A 16,724-nucleotide genomic window follows, 5' to 3' on the forward strand; every position below is an offset into this window, starting at 1 on the left:
GATTTAACTAGTAAAACTATAGTGAATCTGAGATTCGATCACCTGAATGAACTTACCATTTTAAGAAATTTAAAGAGGTTTAATTTAACCAGAGCTTAAACAGATGTCATTTCTGTTTTTCCTAATGAAATTAGGAAATTAGCAGTTAAAAGTGTAAAATATTTTCTCTTGCCACTCCACTTTCATTAAGTGTATAACACTATTCTCTCAGTTTCCTATTTCAGAAGCAGTGTTTCTACACACTTTCGGTTCATGGTAAACTTTTGAAAAAATGAAGATGTCACAACAATTGTGGTATAGGGTGACTGTTTTGGTGGAAGGCAAGGAATAAAATCTGAAAGAACCAAATTAAACCAAATAGGAGATGGATGTTCAATTACCCACTGATACTCAAAACAGAATCTGTAAAATGTAAAAGCCTGATTGCAGATCTGAAAAAATACAAAGAGTTTACCAACTACCTGACACTTTGTAATGCCAGTTTATAGTGAACCTAGTAGTTCTTATGCTGACAGATTTGGATCAGGAATTAAAATATAACTCAAGTAATTTGACTAAAATTCTATCTTGAAACTGGCATATTAGGACAAAAGGAGAAAGAGATTACAGCCAAGCCTCCACATATATATTTACTCATAACTGAGTTTTAATGACTAGACCAGGGAAGAGGCAAATATTTTCTGTAAAAGGCTGAACAGTAAGTATTTTAGGCTTTGCAAGCCATACGTGGGCTTTCCAGGTGGCGCTAGTGGTAAATAAAGACCTCCTGCCAATGCAGGAGACATAAGAGATGCGAGTTTGATCCTTAGGTTGGAAAGATCGCCTGGAGGAGGGCATGGCAACCCACACCAGTATTCTTGCCTGGAGAATCCCATGGACAAAGGAGCCTGGTGGGCTACAGTCCGTAGAGTCACAAAGAGTTGGACACGACTGAAACGAATTAGCAAGCCATATGTAATCTCTATTGTCTTCCTCTTTGATTTTTTACAACCCACTAAAAATGTGAAGACTATTCTTAGCTCAAGGCAGTTTACAAAAAAAAGGCTATAAGCGATGCACCTAGTCATCTGAACTAGAACTTAGAACACTTGAAGTTCTCCATTCCCCAACAATAAAGAAAAAAAGCGCTCCTTCCCATTTATTTCACTTAACCTTTATTTTTTTATTTTTTTAAAAAATATGGAACGCTTCACGAATTTGCGTGTCATCCTTGCGCAGCAGGGGCCATGCTAATCTTCTCTGTATCGTTCCAATTTTAGTATATGTGCTGCCGAAGCGAGCACTCACTTAACCTTTAAAGGAAAAAATCTTAGATGCGTGTGCTATAGAAGAAAGCCTATTTGAGGGTCTAACACTAACGAAGGTAGAGAAGAATCTATGTACTGACAGGTAAATAGTTCACATAAGGAAGCAGATGTACAGGAAAAACAATGCTTCAGCCCCAAAGGCACAAGAAATTAGGATTGTTCTACCCTCAGCTTTATGAAATGGTAGTAAGAAATAAGAAAAGTTGTTTATATTTTATTCTGAATAATAAGGCAGTTAAAAATTTTGTTAATAATTGTGTTAGTGGTTTTCAGGATTTCCAGGTGTGTAGCACACGGTGTATTATTTATGTATTCCCTAGCAATAAAAGGAATAAAAGCTGGGTTATTAAAAAACATTAACTAAAAACCTGCTGTTAGATGGAGCTAGCACCTTACTTAAACATTCTCTGAAGATAACCATTTTTCTAATAGTTGAATTAGGATATTTAGGACAAATTATACCTAAATTTTAAGTAAGATCCTAACACAGATTTACAGAATGTGAAGCAACAAAAAGAACATAAAGGAAATGGAGTATTTAAATCTAGAAACACCCTACCCATGCTTCATGACATGGAGATTCCATAGTTTCATCACTTCTTTCTCTCCTTCATTAACATCAGAAAATTCCTCAATTTGCTTTTAGGAAAAAAGAGGGAAAAAAAATCTGTTAGATGCAGAATAAATATAATTGATATTTCTAAGAAAAATTGTGAGAAAGTTAAAAACAGAATTTTTTGTAACTAAAAATACTATGACTTCTTTATATAGCAAAGCAGCAATGTTTCCAACATCTATTTAAGTGGTAATTTTAAAAGGGAAATTCTTAGTTATGAAATAGTTGCCTTTAAATAAAATGAAAAAACACAAAATCACAAGAAGAAAACCTGTATTTCCTTTAGTTTGTAACTATTAAAATGACACAATTACAAAAATTGTAGATTCCTGAATTCCTTAATTTAAAAAAATGCTCCTTAACATTATATCAAAAATTTAATTCATATTAAACAGTTATTAGTTTTCTAACAAAATCATTTCATCATAAAACTGTAAAATCATTGTCAATAATGATGATGATGCTAATAGCAACAAAACAGTAATAATTACGGTAATGGTTTTTTCTCTTAGCCATTCAGGGTCTTTTTCATCTTCACTATCTACTTCCATTTCTTGTGGACGGAGTGGTAAACAAGTATCACTATGGAAATATAGGCGGTTGTGTCCACTACTGTATGTTCGCTGCTGTTCCACTTCTCCATCTTCAGATTCAAGAAATTCAGACATACTTGCTTTTGTTCTTTTTGGCCTAATGAAAAGAAATGTTGATGTAATATTAAGTAACAGAGAGGGCTCACACTACTCAGTGTACATTCCTTTCTTACAGAGGTTTCTACCTAGGCATGCACACAGAAATTTCTACTGGGAGACACTTTAATCCCCCTATAACCACTAGAGCAGTAGCCACATTAACACAGGAAAAAGCTGTGAGGAGGAAGTGAGAAAAACCGCTGTAACAACAGGGGCCAGGGAGGGTTACAAAGCAGTATACCACCCCAGAGACTTAGTTAACGCTGAAATAAGAACTGCCACCTCAATAGTAGTTATGACTGGCTTCCCTTTATTCCTCAAACATCAATAAAGTCAGAGAATAAACTTTTGCCACATGACATTTTTACCTACCTGCACACAAGGATGTGTGTGATAGGTGTTCTCTTTACTGGTCCATTGCGACTAAAAGCAAATCCAGGTTGGCGATGAATATCCTGAGGATTTCCTGCATAGGAGCCATCATAACACTCGTTGATAGAAACATCTATCCTAGCACCTTTTGGATGATACTGTAACAAAAATGGCAAGGTGATTAGAAAAAGTATTAATTATCCTATCTTAAATACCTATTCTTCCAACTTAATTAATTAAAGCGTACTTGTGGGTTCTTAAATGTTTTGAAAACTAAAATAAGCCAGGCATACCAGCATGGTGAACAGGAAGCCAAAAGATCTGGAGTCAAAAAGATCCGTGTTAATATCCTGGCTGTGCCATTTATTGGCTTGGTAACTGTACAAATTACTTCTTGTCTGAGCTAGGATAAGGAAATTACCACGTAATTCAAAGAGCTGGGGTGAGGATTATGTGAGTCATTAGAGGTGCACTGTGCAAATATACACAAACACTGAATCATTAACCATAATTCATCCATAAACAATCCATTCAATGTAGAAACTTGGGCATTCTGCACAAAGTACAATTTCTGAAAGCCAAATTGTATCATAAGGTATAGTAGTGAAAAAAATGAAAAGCTACTTACAACATAATTGAAGATAAATCTGCTATGGCAGAGTTTAAGATGTTTAAGTAAGCTATAAAGTTTGCGGCAGTTCAGGGTGCACCAAGGGCAATGTAGGTCATCTCTTGCTTCAGTTTGTTGTCTTGTATTGTTGTTATAAAGGAACTTTAAAGATAACAAAAAACAAAAAGAACAGCACATCTCCAACTTAAATGTCTCAAGATATTTTGTTTCAATATCAATTTTAAACATAATTAAAACAATATAAAAGGAAAATCAAGTCAGAGGCATTCTTTTTATTTAAATATGCCAAAATACTTCAGATAGATAGAATGTGCAAAACAAAGGTATCTCATGATTACTTAAAAAAAGATGGGTCAGCTATGTTTACCTGATAAAATATTCTTAATTTTTGTCGGTTTTCATTTGAAGTATCTTTTTCTTTTCTTGTTTGCAGATCTGTAGTCAATGATTCTTTAACAGCTGAAAACATATACTTTTAATGAAAATACTTGCTTCTAAAAAGTGAAATAATATCTGCTGTGAACATAATTAATAAAGGTTTCACAAAATTCTTCTTGTGGCATTTAATACAATGTTTGTTCTCACCCTCCACTGATTTCAGGGGAACAATCCCTTTATCAGCAACCTAACCAGATACTAAGGTCTTTACTGGTAGGATCCCTTTTTTCCCCCCATTAAAATGTCCTAAAGCATTAGGACACTTATCATGTTCCAAAACACCTAAAACTAACCCCACGTAGCTATGCGCAGTCACTGGACTGCTTTAAGCACCCCGAGGCCAGAGGAAGGTTCTGATTGGTCTCTGTATTCCCAATGCACACCAGTGAGCAGACATCCACTAAATACTGGTTTAACAGAAATTAAATGAAAATGATTGTAATAATATCATTCCAAATCCAAAACATAATCAATATTAATAATTTTGGTGTATTATTTTACTGACTTAAAAATGAAAATTTGTATTTCTCCTGACATAAGTAATCATTTCATATGTACAACTTTGTAAAAATCTTTTCTTCTCAGTTTCTTGAAAACTCTTTTACTAGTATTGGCCACAGAACACTTTGAGAAGTGCCCAGACTACTATTTCCTTGGAAAATCTTTCCCCTGACATGGGTCATTTCTTACATCTCCTGAAACTGACTCTAACTACGTGACTTGCACACAGCTAATGGACGGACTTGAGTGGTATATGTCAAAGACAGCTCCCTTCTGCCTTCTTAAGCAGTCTTAGATAAAAACACATGGATACTCTCAGGTCAAGGACAGTGTTCTCATCAAGCAGATAAAAAATGAAAGAATGCTGCAACCTGGGCCTTAACCCAACAGAGCTAACTGCTACAATTTGTTAAGTGTTTCTCCTCTTAAAAATTTACTACAAAATTTAACCTGATAAAATTCAGGTTATAATAATCCTCTTCCAGTCCCCAAACTGTTCAAATATTCTTAAATGGTTAAGTCAGTTCTATAACATAAACAAATTTCTACGTAAATTTGAAAAAGCACATAGTTAAAAAGCCCTTTATAGCTGCAATTCCAAACTACAAAGCTCTGAAAACCAATCATTTCCTCATGAGTTTGGGACAAATTTATTTAATGGAAAAACTTATCCTAAACTGACATAAAGCTATCTATAGACCTCATATGAAGATAGTATGTAATATATGGCATGTATACTATATATTATACCATGATTCTAAAATTAAAAAAATAAATAAAATTTAAAAAATAAAAAATCTCCAAAATTCCCACATACCTCTAGTGAATAAAGTACTGTTGATTAGCACTTCATCACAAAACTTTAGGAGAACCATAATTTACTCATAGTGTGTCTAGTAAGTCAAATAATATTTCCAAAAATTACTGGAGCAAAAGACAAATTAATCTAAAACCTAAGTCCTAACTCTACAAAGCATTATTTTAACAGCAAAGTCTTCATACCAATAGTTTGAGTAGGTTTTACTGAACCAGGCTTATTTTCTTGATGGAGACTCTCTGAATTTCTAGTGGCAAGAGGTTTGGCGATAGGAGCAGTAGATTTATCATTGGTCTCTCCTGTCCAACGAAGAGTGAACTGCAACGTAGGTCCCTGAGAAAATGTTTCAAATGGAGGCAGTCTCTAAAAAAGAAAAAACATGGAAACAGTGAAGATCCCAAAAAATGAATTGGGAGAAATTGTAGGAGTAAAAAAAAAAAAAAAAAAACACTTATTATGACATATTAATGTGGAATTGACTTCAATGAACAGATTTTTCCTTTAAAAACCCCCAAATGCCTACATGGATAGCCAGGGAAATAAAATAATAAATGTATGGCGCAGTAAAGACTGTATATAGTACTCGAGGGCTCAGACTGGCAATTGCTAAACTGGTTCCCCATACAAACACTGGCCCAATACAGCCAGATTTTCAGACTTTTTTCTAAGTTCTCATGAAAAATACTCCCATTTTTATTTGCTGGTAACTAACAAATTTAAAAAAAACACACAAAAACTATGGTACCCAAAGCCTGCCAGTTTGCAACTTCTCTGACGACCAATTACTTTTGACTGAATTGAATGGTTTTAGCAATGAATAATTTTTGACTTCTCAGCTTCACTAACGACTGCCCTTGCTTCTCTGAATTTTAGGACACTGAAGCTTTCCTCCTCCACATCTGATCACTTACAAAACCACTCTTCGCTTCGTCTCCTTAATTAATTCCTAGCTAACATTTAGCCACAAGCCCCAATCTCTCACCTATCCTCAAGGATTTACCTATTAGATTATTCCCAAATTGCTTCTCCCTTCTTTACACTTAGAGCTCTAAACATTGTTACTTGGATATCCAGGTCATCCTGAACTAAAATATGTTTAGACATCAATCTATTATCTTTTCTTCTTATTTTTGTACACTTATTTTTGTCCCAAGCATTATCATTCTACTAGTGACCCTGAAGGAGAAGGAAATGGCAACCCACTCCAGTATTCTTGCCTGGAGAATCCCAGGGACAGGGGAGCCTGGTGGGCTGCTGTCTATGGGTCACACAGAGTCGGACACAACTGAAGCGACTTAGCAGCAGCAGCAGCAGCAGCGACCCTAAACTAAAAATTTCAGAATTACATTTGAAACCTATTCTTGCTATTCTCATATAATTACCACATGTAGATTCTTACTACAGTATCTTACTACTAGAGAGCAGTATCCCAGCTGCTCTCTCTGCTTCTAGTTCTTACTTCTCAATCCATATTCAGGAGACCAAGTAATTTTTGTCAAAGATGCTTTCATGCTATTCCTTTTGATAGAAATCTTCAATGATTTTCTCTTTTACTGCCACACAGTCTAATCTCCTTCTACATCTTTATTACAAATAATCCTTTTAAAACTATAATTTTAGACAGAAGTGAAGTGAAAGGGTAATCATATAAACCAATTCTGACATAGTGAGTCTGTATCTAGGAATTTATCTTGTAAAAATACTTGCAATGCAAAAAGATACATGTACAAGTATACTCACAACATTTGTTAAAATGTTAAAAAAATTAAAATAATCCAATTATCAACTTAAGTGACATTAGTTTAGCAATTTATGGGACATTTACTTAAAAGAGTAACATAGAGCTGTTAAAAAGAAGCAAATCTATATGACCTGACTTAAAAGGATACCTCAATTTCTTGGGAAAACCCCCAAGCTCATATATTAGTTCAATTCAGTTGCCCAGTCGTGTCCAACTCTTTGCAACCCCATGGAATGCATCATGCATATAAACTCATACTCGTTATATGATATAATAATTCTATTTTCTCATGAAGAAACTTAAAACTTTAAAAAAGAAATTTAATATTGTCTCAATTTCTTGGAAAAACAACAATCCTATTTTCTCAAGAATAAATTTAGATTTAAAAAATTTTGAAACATAAAAATACCAAATACCTGCAGAAAATTCAAGCACTGTAGATATATATAAATAAAAATTATTTAAAATCCCATCACCTGAAGGTAACCACTATTATGCTTAATTTTAGAAAAGGTGGTTGTATGTGTTATTATGTAAAAATTGAATATCATGGAAATCTTGTCAAAATATTGCCCTTTTTAATGGCTATCATTTTAAGAGTTAAGGTGTTTCCAATTTTTCACTATTTAAAAATTTCAGGCAAGACTTATTACCTAGATCTTTTCAGTTATCTAGTTACTACCTTGTGACAAAATTGTAAAATGTAAACTGTTATATCAAATTGTTAATGACTATATACACAATTAAAATTTCCATTTATATTGTCAGTCTCCCCTCCAGTAAAGTTATATCAACTTATTCTTAACTTAAAGCATTCTACGAGAATATATGTCCTCACATCTCCAACTAGAAACTGTCAACCTCTTTTAACTGTTGTCAAACTAGTAATCAAAAGCTAGTAATCTCTGATTTTGTTTCTCTTTGAATACTAGTAAAGTTGAGTATCTTTTTAAAAAGCTTACTAGTCATCTGTATCTGTTGCTTTAAGACCTGTCAGACTGTTCTTTATCCATTTTTCCTAATTAGATTGCTTTTTTTAAAATAGATTGCTTATCTTTTTATTAACTGCAATTCATATTAGCCTTCTGTATGTTACAAATATTTGGCCCAGTCCATCATTTGGTTTTAACTTAAGATTTTTAAAGTATAGAAACGATTCGTTTTAATTAGTTGTTATTTTATGCTTTCTAGCTTTTGCATCACACCTAGAAGGGCTTTCCTAATAGCAAGATCATATTAATATTCACCTGTCTTTTCTGAAGCTATGTAGTGTTAATTTTTACATTTACATTTATGAGCCTCCTGGAATTTATTAGGTCTAAACTTACTTCCAGAAGGCTAGAGAGCAATTCTGTCACACAGATAATGAACGGTTTATCTTTCCCACACAGATCTAACACCAATTTTATCACAGACTAAACTATTTCAAGATTATGCTTCAGTGATGTGCTGGTCTATTCCTATACTTGTACCATAAATTTAAGTTCTTTTATTGTTATCTGGAAAGTAAAGGTTCTCAGAAAACTCTTCCGTAATTTTCCGTAGTACTATTACACACTGTTTTAGGTTAACTTTAGACTAATTTTAAGACTTAAGAAAAAAAAATCCTTTCAGGATTTTGCTTGTGCTGCTACACTGATCTAATATATTTAGAAACAAATGACACTGGTTCTGTTGTCTGCCTATCCAAGAAATGTACGTAATGCCTATTTTTAAGTCTCTTAAAAGTTATTTTAAGCCTGCTTCATCTAAGATTTGAAGATTTCCTGATAAGTTTATTAGTCAGATGTTACCTGCTGTTACTATGAATGGGATTTAAAATATCAGTTAACATTTATTGAGCACTTATTTTATGCCAGGCACGGTGCTAAGCATCTTTCATTAATTATTTCATTTAATTCATCAATTCTATCCCTTGCTTTACAGATGAGAAAACTGAGACACACAGGATTAAGTAACTTGCCAGATGCCACATAGCTACGAGTAGAGATTTGAACCTGGTGGTCTGGCTCCAAGGATAATGCCTTCCATTAAATACTCTGACTAGATAATTTTGATTTGTGTTTTTCAAGGTATTAAAAAAAAGGACTCTTCCTTCCAATGTGAATTTGCATTCGGGGTAAAAACCATCAATCAGAAATGGGAGTTTATAACTATAACGTGCTCAGTCTTCTGAGTAGTCCATACCTTCCCATCAAGAATAGTCTCCCATGTTGCTCTTTTCTTGCTTATTGGACATTCTTCCATTTCCTGCATGGCTACTTCATATTCCCCATCTAAAAGCTGTAAGCGCCTGTTAGACAAACACATACACTTTAAAGTAACCTGAGTATTATTGTAAGTACACAAATTCTACATCTTTAGATTTATATTCAAAAGCATTTATTAAATTTATAAACTAGCTTACATTTACAACAAGGTTTAAAAATATACCTACACTCCATTCCTGGCCAAAAATTTTTTTTAATGATTTGTACTAATAACTATTATTAGAGAATTATTTCATTACTGTAGCTACTCAGATTTAACTTTAAACATTTAAAGTATAATATGCTTATGGTCTTAAAACTTAGTAAGTTTTAAATATTAAGTATAAAGCATGTGTGCAGGCTTTATACTTTTAGAAATGAAATAACAACAGTGTTTTAATACTTGCCTTAGGGAGCCACTAAGAATTATGTCTGTTATCTTTACTTATTGTAAATACTTGAACTAGAATTCTTGAGTCAGCAAACTGATGACAAATTGGATAATTGTAAGATCCTAAGGGGGCACCTGGCACATATAGGTGCTCAATAAACATTTCACAGGTGAATGAATATGTAGAATACTGGTTGAATCAAAGAATCAATTAAATTAAACCCATACTCACAGTACAGTTTTAATGTGTGTGTACATATTTGTGTGTGTATATATAGTTTTTTATTTTTTCCATACCATTAAACACTGGTAACACTACTAACCTAAATACCATTCTCCAACCATACCCAATAATTAACTGTATTATCAAGAATCTGGCATCTCCTCATCAGTCTTACAGAAATTCTCTTAGGTGATATTAGCTGACATTTATTGAGTGCTTACTATGTGCCAGGCCCTATTTTAAAGACTGTATTTACATGGTTCATTTAATCTTCCCAACAACTCTATGAAGTAGACGCTATTACTCCACTGTTCAGAAGAGGAAATGGGGGCATAGAGAGGGTTAAATAACTTGCTTTAAGATGACACAGTGAGTAGCCAGAGCTAGCAATACAATACAGATAGTTTGGCTCTAAAGTTTAATTTAATAGCAAATGATTTCAAGAACTTAAGGATTATCTTTTTGTGCTACTTCAACTTTTTCTACTTCAATATATCAGCTTAATATTTTTAAAGCTGATTTTATTAGTTTGAATAGATATTAATGTTCTTCTAAAATGGAAAGGAGCTCTCCTCACATGTTTACCTGGCTACATAACATTCTGTTTCATGGTTGTACATTTGATGGCTACAATCCAATTTACTCTATTTGTAATGTATGAAGAGTCCCTTTTCCCCCACAGCCTTATCAACGGTACTTGATGAGGCTTTTACCAAGTTTTTTGATATCTGTGAAATTGCTAAGTGAAAAAAATGACATCTCAATGCACTTTTATATTCAGATGTTTTACCTTTTAGTTGTTTAAAAACCATATATACTTTCTTTTCTTATAAATATTTTCATGATATCCCTTCCTCATTCTTCTATTGATCTGTTGTGTTTTCCTTTTTACTTAATATGATCTGTATATATTACAGGAATGAGGTATCCATTGATATCTACATATTGTGAATTCAAATTAATTTTCTTCTGACTTGTCATTTTTATTTCAACTTGGCTTATGATGGTGTTTTTGTTTTCAAAAGGAAAGGAAAGTGAAGTCGCTCAGTCGTGTCTGACTCTTTGCGACCCCATGGACTGCAGCCTCCCAGGCTCCTCCGTCAATGGGATTTTCCAGGCAAGAGTACTGGAGTGGGTTGCCATTTCCTTCTCCAGGGGATCTTCCCAACTCAGGGATTGAACCCAGGTCTCCCTCATTGCAGGTGGACGCTTTACCCTCTAAGCCTCCAGGGAAGCCCATTTTTTAAAAGAAGTTTTTTATTTTGCTCCATATTCATATTTTTCGATATGGCTTTTGAATTTTACTCTTTAAGGGGACTTTAACTTCTCAGAGATTATAAAATGAATTTTTAAACATCTAATCCCCAGATCTTGGCTGGCAAATACTTTTCCTTTACTAAAAGGAACCATGACTCTGAAGAAAGAGCCAATTCCAGAGGAGAGGTAGGAAAAGGAGAATGTAAAGCCTGGAATATCTAGAATACTCCAGAAAACAAAGAAATAAATAAAAATAAGTCAAAGGGACTTACGAACCTGCTTAGAGCTCCAGAGCTCCTCCCGACCAAATTTAGGACAATTTGAACATTAAAATAGCAACAGAAATAGATTAAAACAGACTGAATAGGGGACTTTCCTGGTGGTCCAGTGGTTAAGACTCTGTGCTCCCAAAGCAGGGGGCACAGGTTCAATCCCTGGTTGGGGAACTAGATCCCACGTGCTGCAATGAAAGCTCCCACACAGGGCAAGTAAGACCGGGCACAACTAAATAAATAAGTAAACCTTTAAAAAAATAAAAATAAAACAGACTGAATAAAAGTGGAATTCATTAATCCATACTTGGTACTGTTACGATGGAGAAATATGAATACCACTTTAACCAAGTGATCAAACCAAATATCAGCTGTGTCTGTGATATGCACAAAGTACACATCATCAATTAGTGTTCCTACCCAAAATGTTTAACCGGAATCTAAACATGAAATAATCACAGAAGTCCAAAATGGAATACATTCTGCAAAACTACAGGCCTGTACTTAAAAGTGTCACAGAAGGAAAAAAAAAAGTGGGGGGGTGGGGACTGGAAAACCATTCCAAATTGAAGGAGATGGAATATATACCACAATGGACAACTAGCTACAGATCACAATCCTTGACTACGGCGAGGAGGGAACAGAAAAGTACATTACCGAAGCAACTGGGGAGAGAGTATTGTATTTTTGTCTCATGTTAACTTTTCTGCATATGGAAGATGTATTGTGGTTATGGAGGTTAATGTCCTTGCTCTCAGGAGATCTGGGCTAAGTTTAGGAATAAGAAACGGAATCAAGTGTCATGATCTAACCCTCAAATGGTTTATCACAAAAATACTCATGAATAAAGCACATGTGGTAAAATGTCAACAAACTATGAATCTAAGTGAAGGGTACATGGGTATTAACTACCTGCATTTTTCCTTCAACTTTTTTAAGTTTGAAAATTTCCAAAATTTAAGTTGGGAGAAAATTATTCTATGATTTCCTCTTGGTACTTTTTTAAAAAGCAGTTTTTCTATGTATACCTATAGCTGATTCATGTTGATGTATGGTAGAAACCAATACAATATTTTAAAGCTATTATCTTTCAATTAAAAATAAAATTTTTAAAAAGGCCGTTTTTTAAAAATATACAAGGAATATGTTAACATATGTAAGGTAGAAAGAATTTTTCAAAGAATATAATGTACCCTTCCTCCTACACTGCCTAAAATAGAACATATTACTAACACTGATGAAGTCCAGTGTACGACATCCTAATTGCTTTTCCCACAGACATAACCCCTTTCAAATTTCTAACTTTAGAGAAAATAATGTCAATGACATTAAGTGACAGATTCAAAGACAATATGGTAGCAAAATCAATGTCACTATTCCTAATCACCTTTGCTTTCCCATTAAAAGCCCCGAAACTTTCTTTACCCTGGTAGCTAGTAAGCGGATTATATCAAGGCAATAATCTACCTTTTAAAGAGCATGAGAAATGCACTAGTTGGCTTGGCTTTCTCCTATCCCTGACTGACAGTGAACTGTGTTCACTACCAGTGAGCACCTCAGGACAAGAAATCATGGCATATTCCAGGTTTCATCCTCTAATCGTATCAAAAAAGAATACTGCATTTGCTTCCCAGAGGTTCTTCACTGGCACTAAGGTGCTTAATTCCCAAGTGAAAATTGCAGAAATGATTATAAATCCAAGTGTTCCTTCCTACCCTGTGTCAAATGTACACAGAGCCACACAATGATGATAACACAAAATTTTCTTAACTCTAGGTAAATACATAATCTCAATATTTGCATGAAGCCCACTTCATTCAGGTCTCTGCTCAAATATGACCTTCTCCCAGAAGCTTTCTCTATAAAACCACCACTTATTCTCTATTTTTCTTCACAGCATTCTAAGTATATTAGCTGATATAAGTTTGGGGAGTGTACCTGTTTCCTCTACTAGAATTTAAGCTCCATGAGGGCAGGGGTTTTGCTGCCTCCTCATGGGCGAAAACAGTATCTAACAAAAAAGTAGACACTGAGAAAATACTTGCTGAATAAACAATCTTAACTGAACATTCAAACAACTCATCTGTGTTTATTGCTTTCTATGTGATAAAGAGAAAAGTTTAGTAATTGCAAATTTGTTTTTTCATCCATAAGAATAAAGAGAAAGGCAAAGAAACAGTATCACCACTATATTCTGCTTCAAAATAAAAACATTTCTAAAACATGGGAGCCTTGCCTGTCCATCAACATTACCTGTTTTTATCAAATACTGTCATTTGTGCAACAAACGTTTTTTCCCCATCTTCACGATTTCGTTTTCTTCTAGCTGGAAGTTCTTCATTGACATCTGAATTTGATAAACATGACTCATGAATCAAATATTCAAGCAAATACACCATATTTATGACATTTGGACCCTTAACATAACACACTCTATCCCAAATGAGGTACAGGAAGTTGCAATACCCAGACTTACACCCTTCAATTTTATGTTTTTACCTTATGTGTATGTTCTTACTTTTTAATATTCATTGACATTATTAACCCCACATTTTTGCAGATATTAGTTTCTATTCAGAATGATCTTCCCTGCTAGGCAAGGAGAAAAAATTCCTCCTCTTTCATGGTTATTTTCCAAGAACTTCAAAGAATGCCTCAAGACTCAAAAGATTATTTTTGTCAAGGTAGTTCTCCACTAACCTTCAGAAATACCTCTATTATACCATGGATCATTTAGCTGCAATTATATTTTATGTTTATCTCTGTATTCTAGGTTATGAGCCTTTGGAAGATGGGACTGGATTTCTTAATCATCTTTGTGTCCTGAGCACCTATATGTTATATGAATAGTTACCTCAAAGGTGGATTCAGAACAGTGTGGAGGATAGAAAGATAGATATGTGGTAAGTATAATAAAATGTTAACTGTAGAATCTAAGTGGTAGATAAAAAGTCATTCACTACCAAATTCTGAATGTTCTGTATGTATGAAATTCCTCACACGCTGGGGGAAGGGATGAATTATTTGCTCAGAGACTAATTTAAATACCAGTCTTTTCCATCCAGTGTTCAATATATACATATATTTTTTTTTACTACGTGAAATGTTCCACCATACAATAATGAAAATTTTACAAATTAAATACCTAGTACAGCACAACAACTAATAGTGTAAGCACCAGGCCAACCTACCATAAAATTATCTCATTAGAGATTTCCTAATAAAGGCCATGTTGTTAGAGCACATGCAGTAACTTATAGTTCTGGATCATTTTTCCCTCTAAATAATTATTAAAATAACTAAAAAAGAAATATTTTGTACACAATTATGAATACTATGAAGATGTACTACTTCAATCATTTTTACAGTTCATCTTAATCTCCAACAATAAAATCTAGTAAAATTATTAAAATAAAAATTACCAATATTTTCATTGGTTTCTCCATTAATCATCCCATTATACTCTCTTCTTCCTGGACGAGTCACTCTAAATAGCAATGAGTAAGACTTCACCATATGGCTGTTACTAGGTTCAAATTCATTACTGGAAACTGCAAGGGACGGGAAGTTTCCAGGTTTTGTTTGATTGAGGTCAGGATTCAAAGGCACCTGCTTTTTACCTGTAGGAACTTGCCTTATCGGACAACTTACATCCTGCAAAGGCAAAGATTATTATATTTATTTATGTATATGCAATGATAATAAAACCTCTAATCACAGCTATAGGAAGTACGGTTTAGGGCATGATTTCCAAACGGCATGCTAAGATTCTAAACAAAGGTCTGAAAATTGTGATAAAGTGCAAAGAAAATATCAATCAACTATTTTCAAATGTTAACACAATTGAGGACTTCCTCAATATAATGAAAATAATGATAAAGTATATCTTATACTTAGCCGATGGTCATCTTAAAGTGTTAAGTTAGAAATATAGAACTAAAACCATGCTTGAAGTATTACAACTCATGTAAACTACTCTTTTCCCTTAAATATTCCATTTTTAACAAAATAACGAATAGGATCATTAGAAATGAAAAAAGATGATTACAATAACCCTACTGACAACAACCTTAAGAAATAATAAATCCATATATTAAAATATATTGTCGATAAGAAGTAATATTAATCATCTTATGAGTAATGTTCTGTAGTTATATAACTAGGGCTATGGTGAAAGAGCAAAGTCGAAAAATTGCAAGATGCAGAAGACCTTTATAAGAAGAAAATACAGTATGTATTTTAGGTAGCTTCTGTTTCAAAACAAACAGAATACATGCCTACAGTCTTAAAATTCTGTTCTACAAGGGTTAAAATGGGAAAAATATGTCTCCGTCACCCCAGTTCTTACACTCTAGAGAGGACTAATATTAGCAAGTGGCTGTGCATATCCTTTGAAGAAAACATTTATGCCTTTTCTTAACACAAGAAGGATCATACTATAGTTATAGTCATTTCTTTTTTTGCCTAAACAATAACATACCTTGCAGAATTTTCACATTACTACTAACTGTGTGTGGGGCTTGGGGGACTAGAAAGTATTGTTAGTTAGCCTGAGCGTCCCTAATATACACACACTGCCGTCTCCCATCACTCTGGTCTACTCTATCTCTAGCACAGTGTTTACCATATCATCTTACTATGATTTTGGAAGAGCATTAGCAATAGGGACCTCTATACAGATCATTCTTATTCATTTCTTTGGGGCTTGCCCCACAGCTTGTGGGCTTTTAGCTCCTCAACCAGGGATAGAACCCATGCTCCCAGCGGTGAAAGTGTCCTAAATTTCTGGAATGCCAGGGAAGTCCCTCCTATTCTTAAAACACCCAAGGACTTCCAAAGCTACTAAAAATAAGCCTACTGGCTTTGGTGGGTTGCCCAGGAAATTTAACCAGCATAATACTTGCTTCTATGGTAAAATGATTTCATCTTGTAAATAAAAATTTCAAGCAATATATTAACAAGTTAATGACTGATAATGCTAGCAGCAGAATTTCTTTGCCTGAAAGTACAAGATAATCCTTTAGGGAAAAACTCTTTCTTAGCCCTTATTTAAAATACAAGTGTGTTTAAATAGCTAAAGTAAAAAAAAAAAAGCTAAGAGATTAGAGTAGCAGGAAGCAACTGAATTTATGTCCTAAGATGCTAAAAAATTGGCTTCTTCCCCCACACTGTCATACTTCTATAACAAAGTTTTATGCAGATACCTACAGTCAGATT

At 34.0% G+C, this 16,724-nt stretch overlaps 2 protein-coding genes and 1 non-coding gene across 4 annotated transcripts in view; 1 reads left to right on the top strand and 2 right to left on the bottom strand.

The window, feature by feature from the left end:
- Positions 1-9,166, top strand: part of CRLF3 (cytokine receptor like factor 3) — a 60,411-nt gene extending 51,245 nt beyond the window's left edge. Inside the window, exon 9 of the transcript XR_009692936.1 lies at positions 9,042-9,166. The gene's annotated coding sequence lies outside the window, so the exon portion shown is untranslated. The remainder of the gene's footprint in view (positions 1-9,041) is intronic.
- Positions 1-16,724, bottom strand: part of SUZ12 (SUZ12 polycomb repressive complex 2 subunit) — a 38,136-nt gene that overhangs the window by 2,492 nt on the left and 18,920 nt on the right. For both annotated transcript variants that reach the window (XM_061142844.1, XM_061142843.1), the window contains 9 exons: positions 14,930-15,161; positions 13,761-13,854; positions 9,303-9,408; positions 5,560-5,737; positions 3,986-4,077; positions 3,616-3,759; positions 2,988-3,145; positions 2,415-2,613; positions 1,867-1,946 (listed from right to left, as the gene is read on the bottom strand). In XM_061142844.1, the coding sequence (XP_060998827.1) occupies positions 1,867-1,946; positions 2,415-2,613; positions 2,988-3,145; positions 3,616-3,759; positions 3,986-4,077; positions 5,560-5,737; positions 9,303-9,408; positions 13,761-13,854; positions 14,930-15,161 (1,283 nt within the window). The remainder of the gene's footprint in view (positions 1-1,866; positions 1,947-2,414; positions 2,614-2,987; positions 3,146-3,615; positions 3,760-3,985; positions 4,078-5,559; positions 5,738-9,302; positions 9,409-13,760; positions 13,855-14,929; positions 15,162-16,724) is intronic.
- LOC133058062 (U6 spliceosomal RNA) lies at positions 1,174-1,283 on the bottom strand. Its single transcript, XR_009693186.1, has one exon. It is a non-coding gene; the product is annotated as a U6 spliceosomal RNA (small nuclear RNA).

The sequence above is a fragment of the Dama dama genome, chromosome 5 (assembly GCF_033118175.1).
Source record: "Dama dama isolate Ldn47 chromosome 5, ASM3311817v1, whole genome shotgun sequence".
Classification (NCBI taxonomy): Eukaryota; Metazoa; Chordata; class Mammalia; order Artiodactyla; family Cervidae; genus Dama; species Dama dama.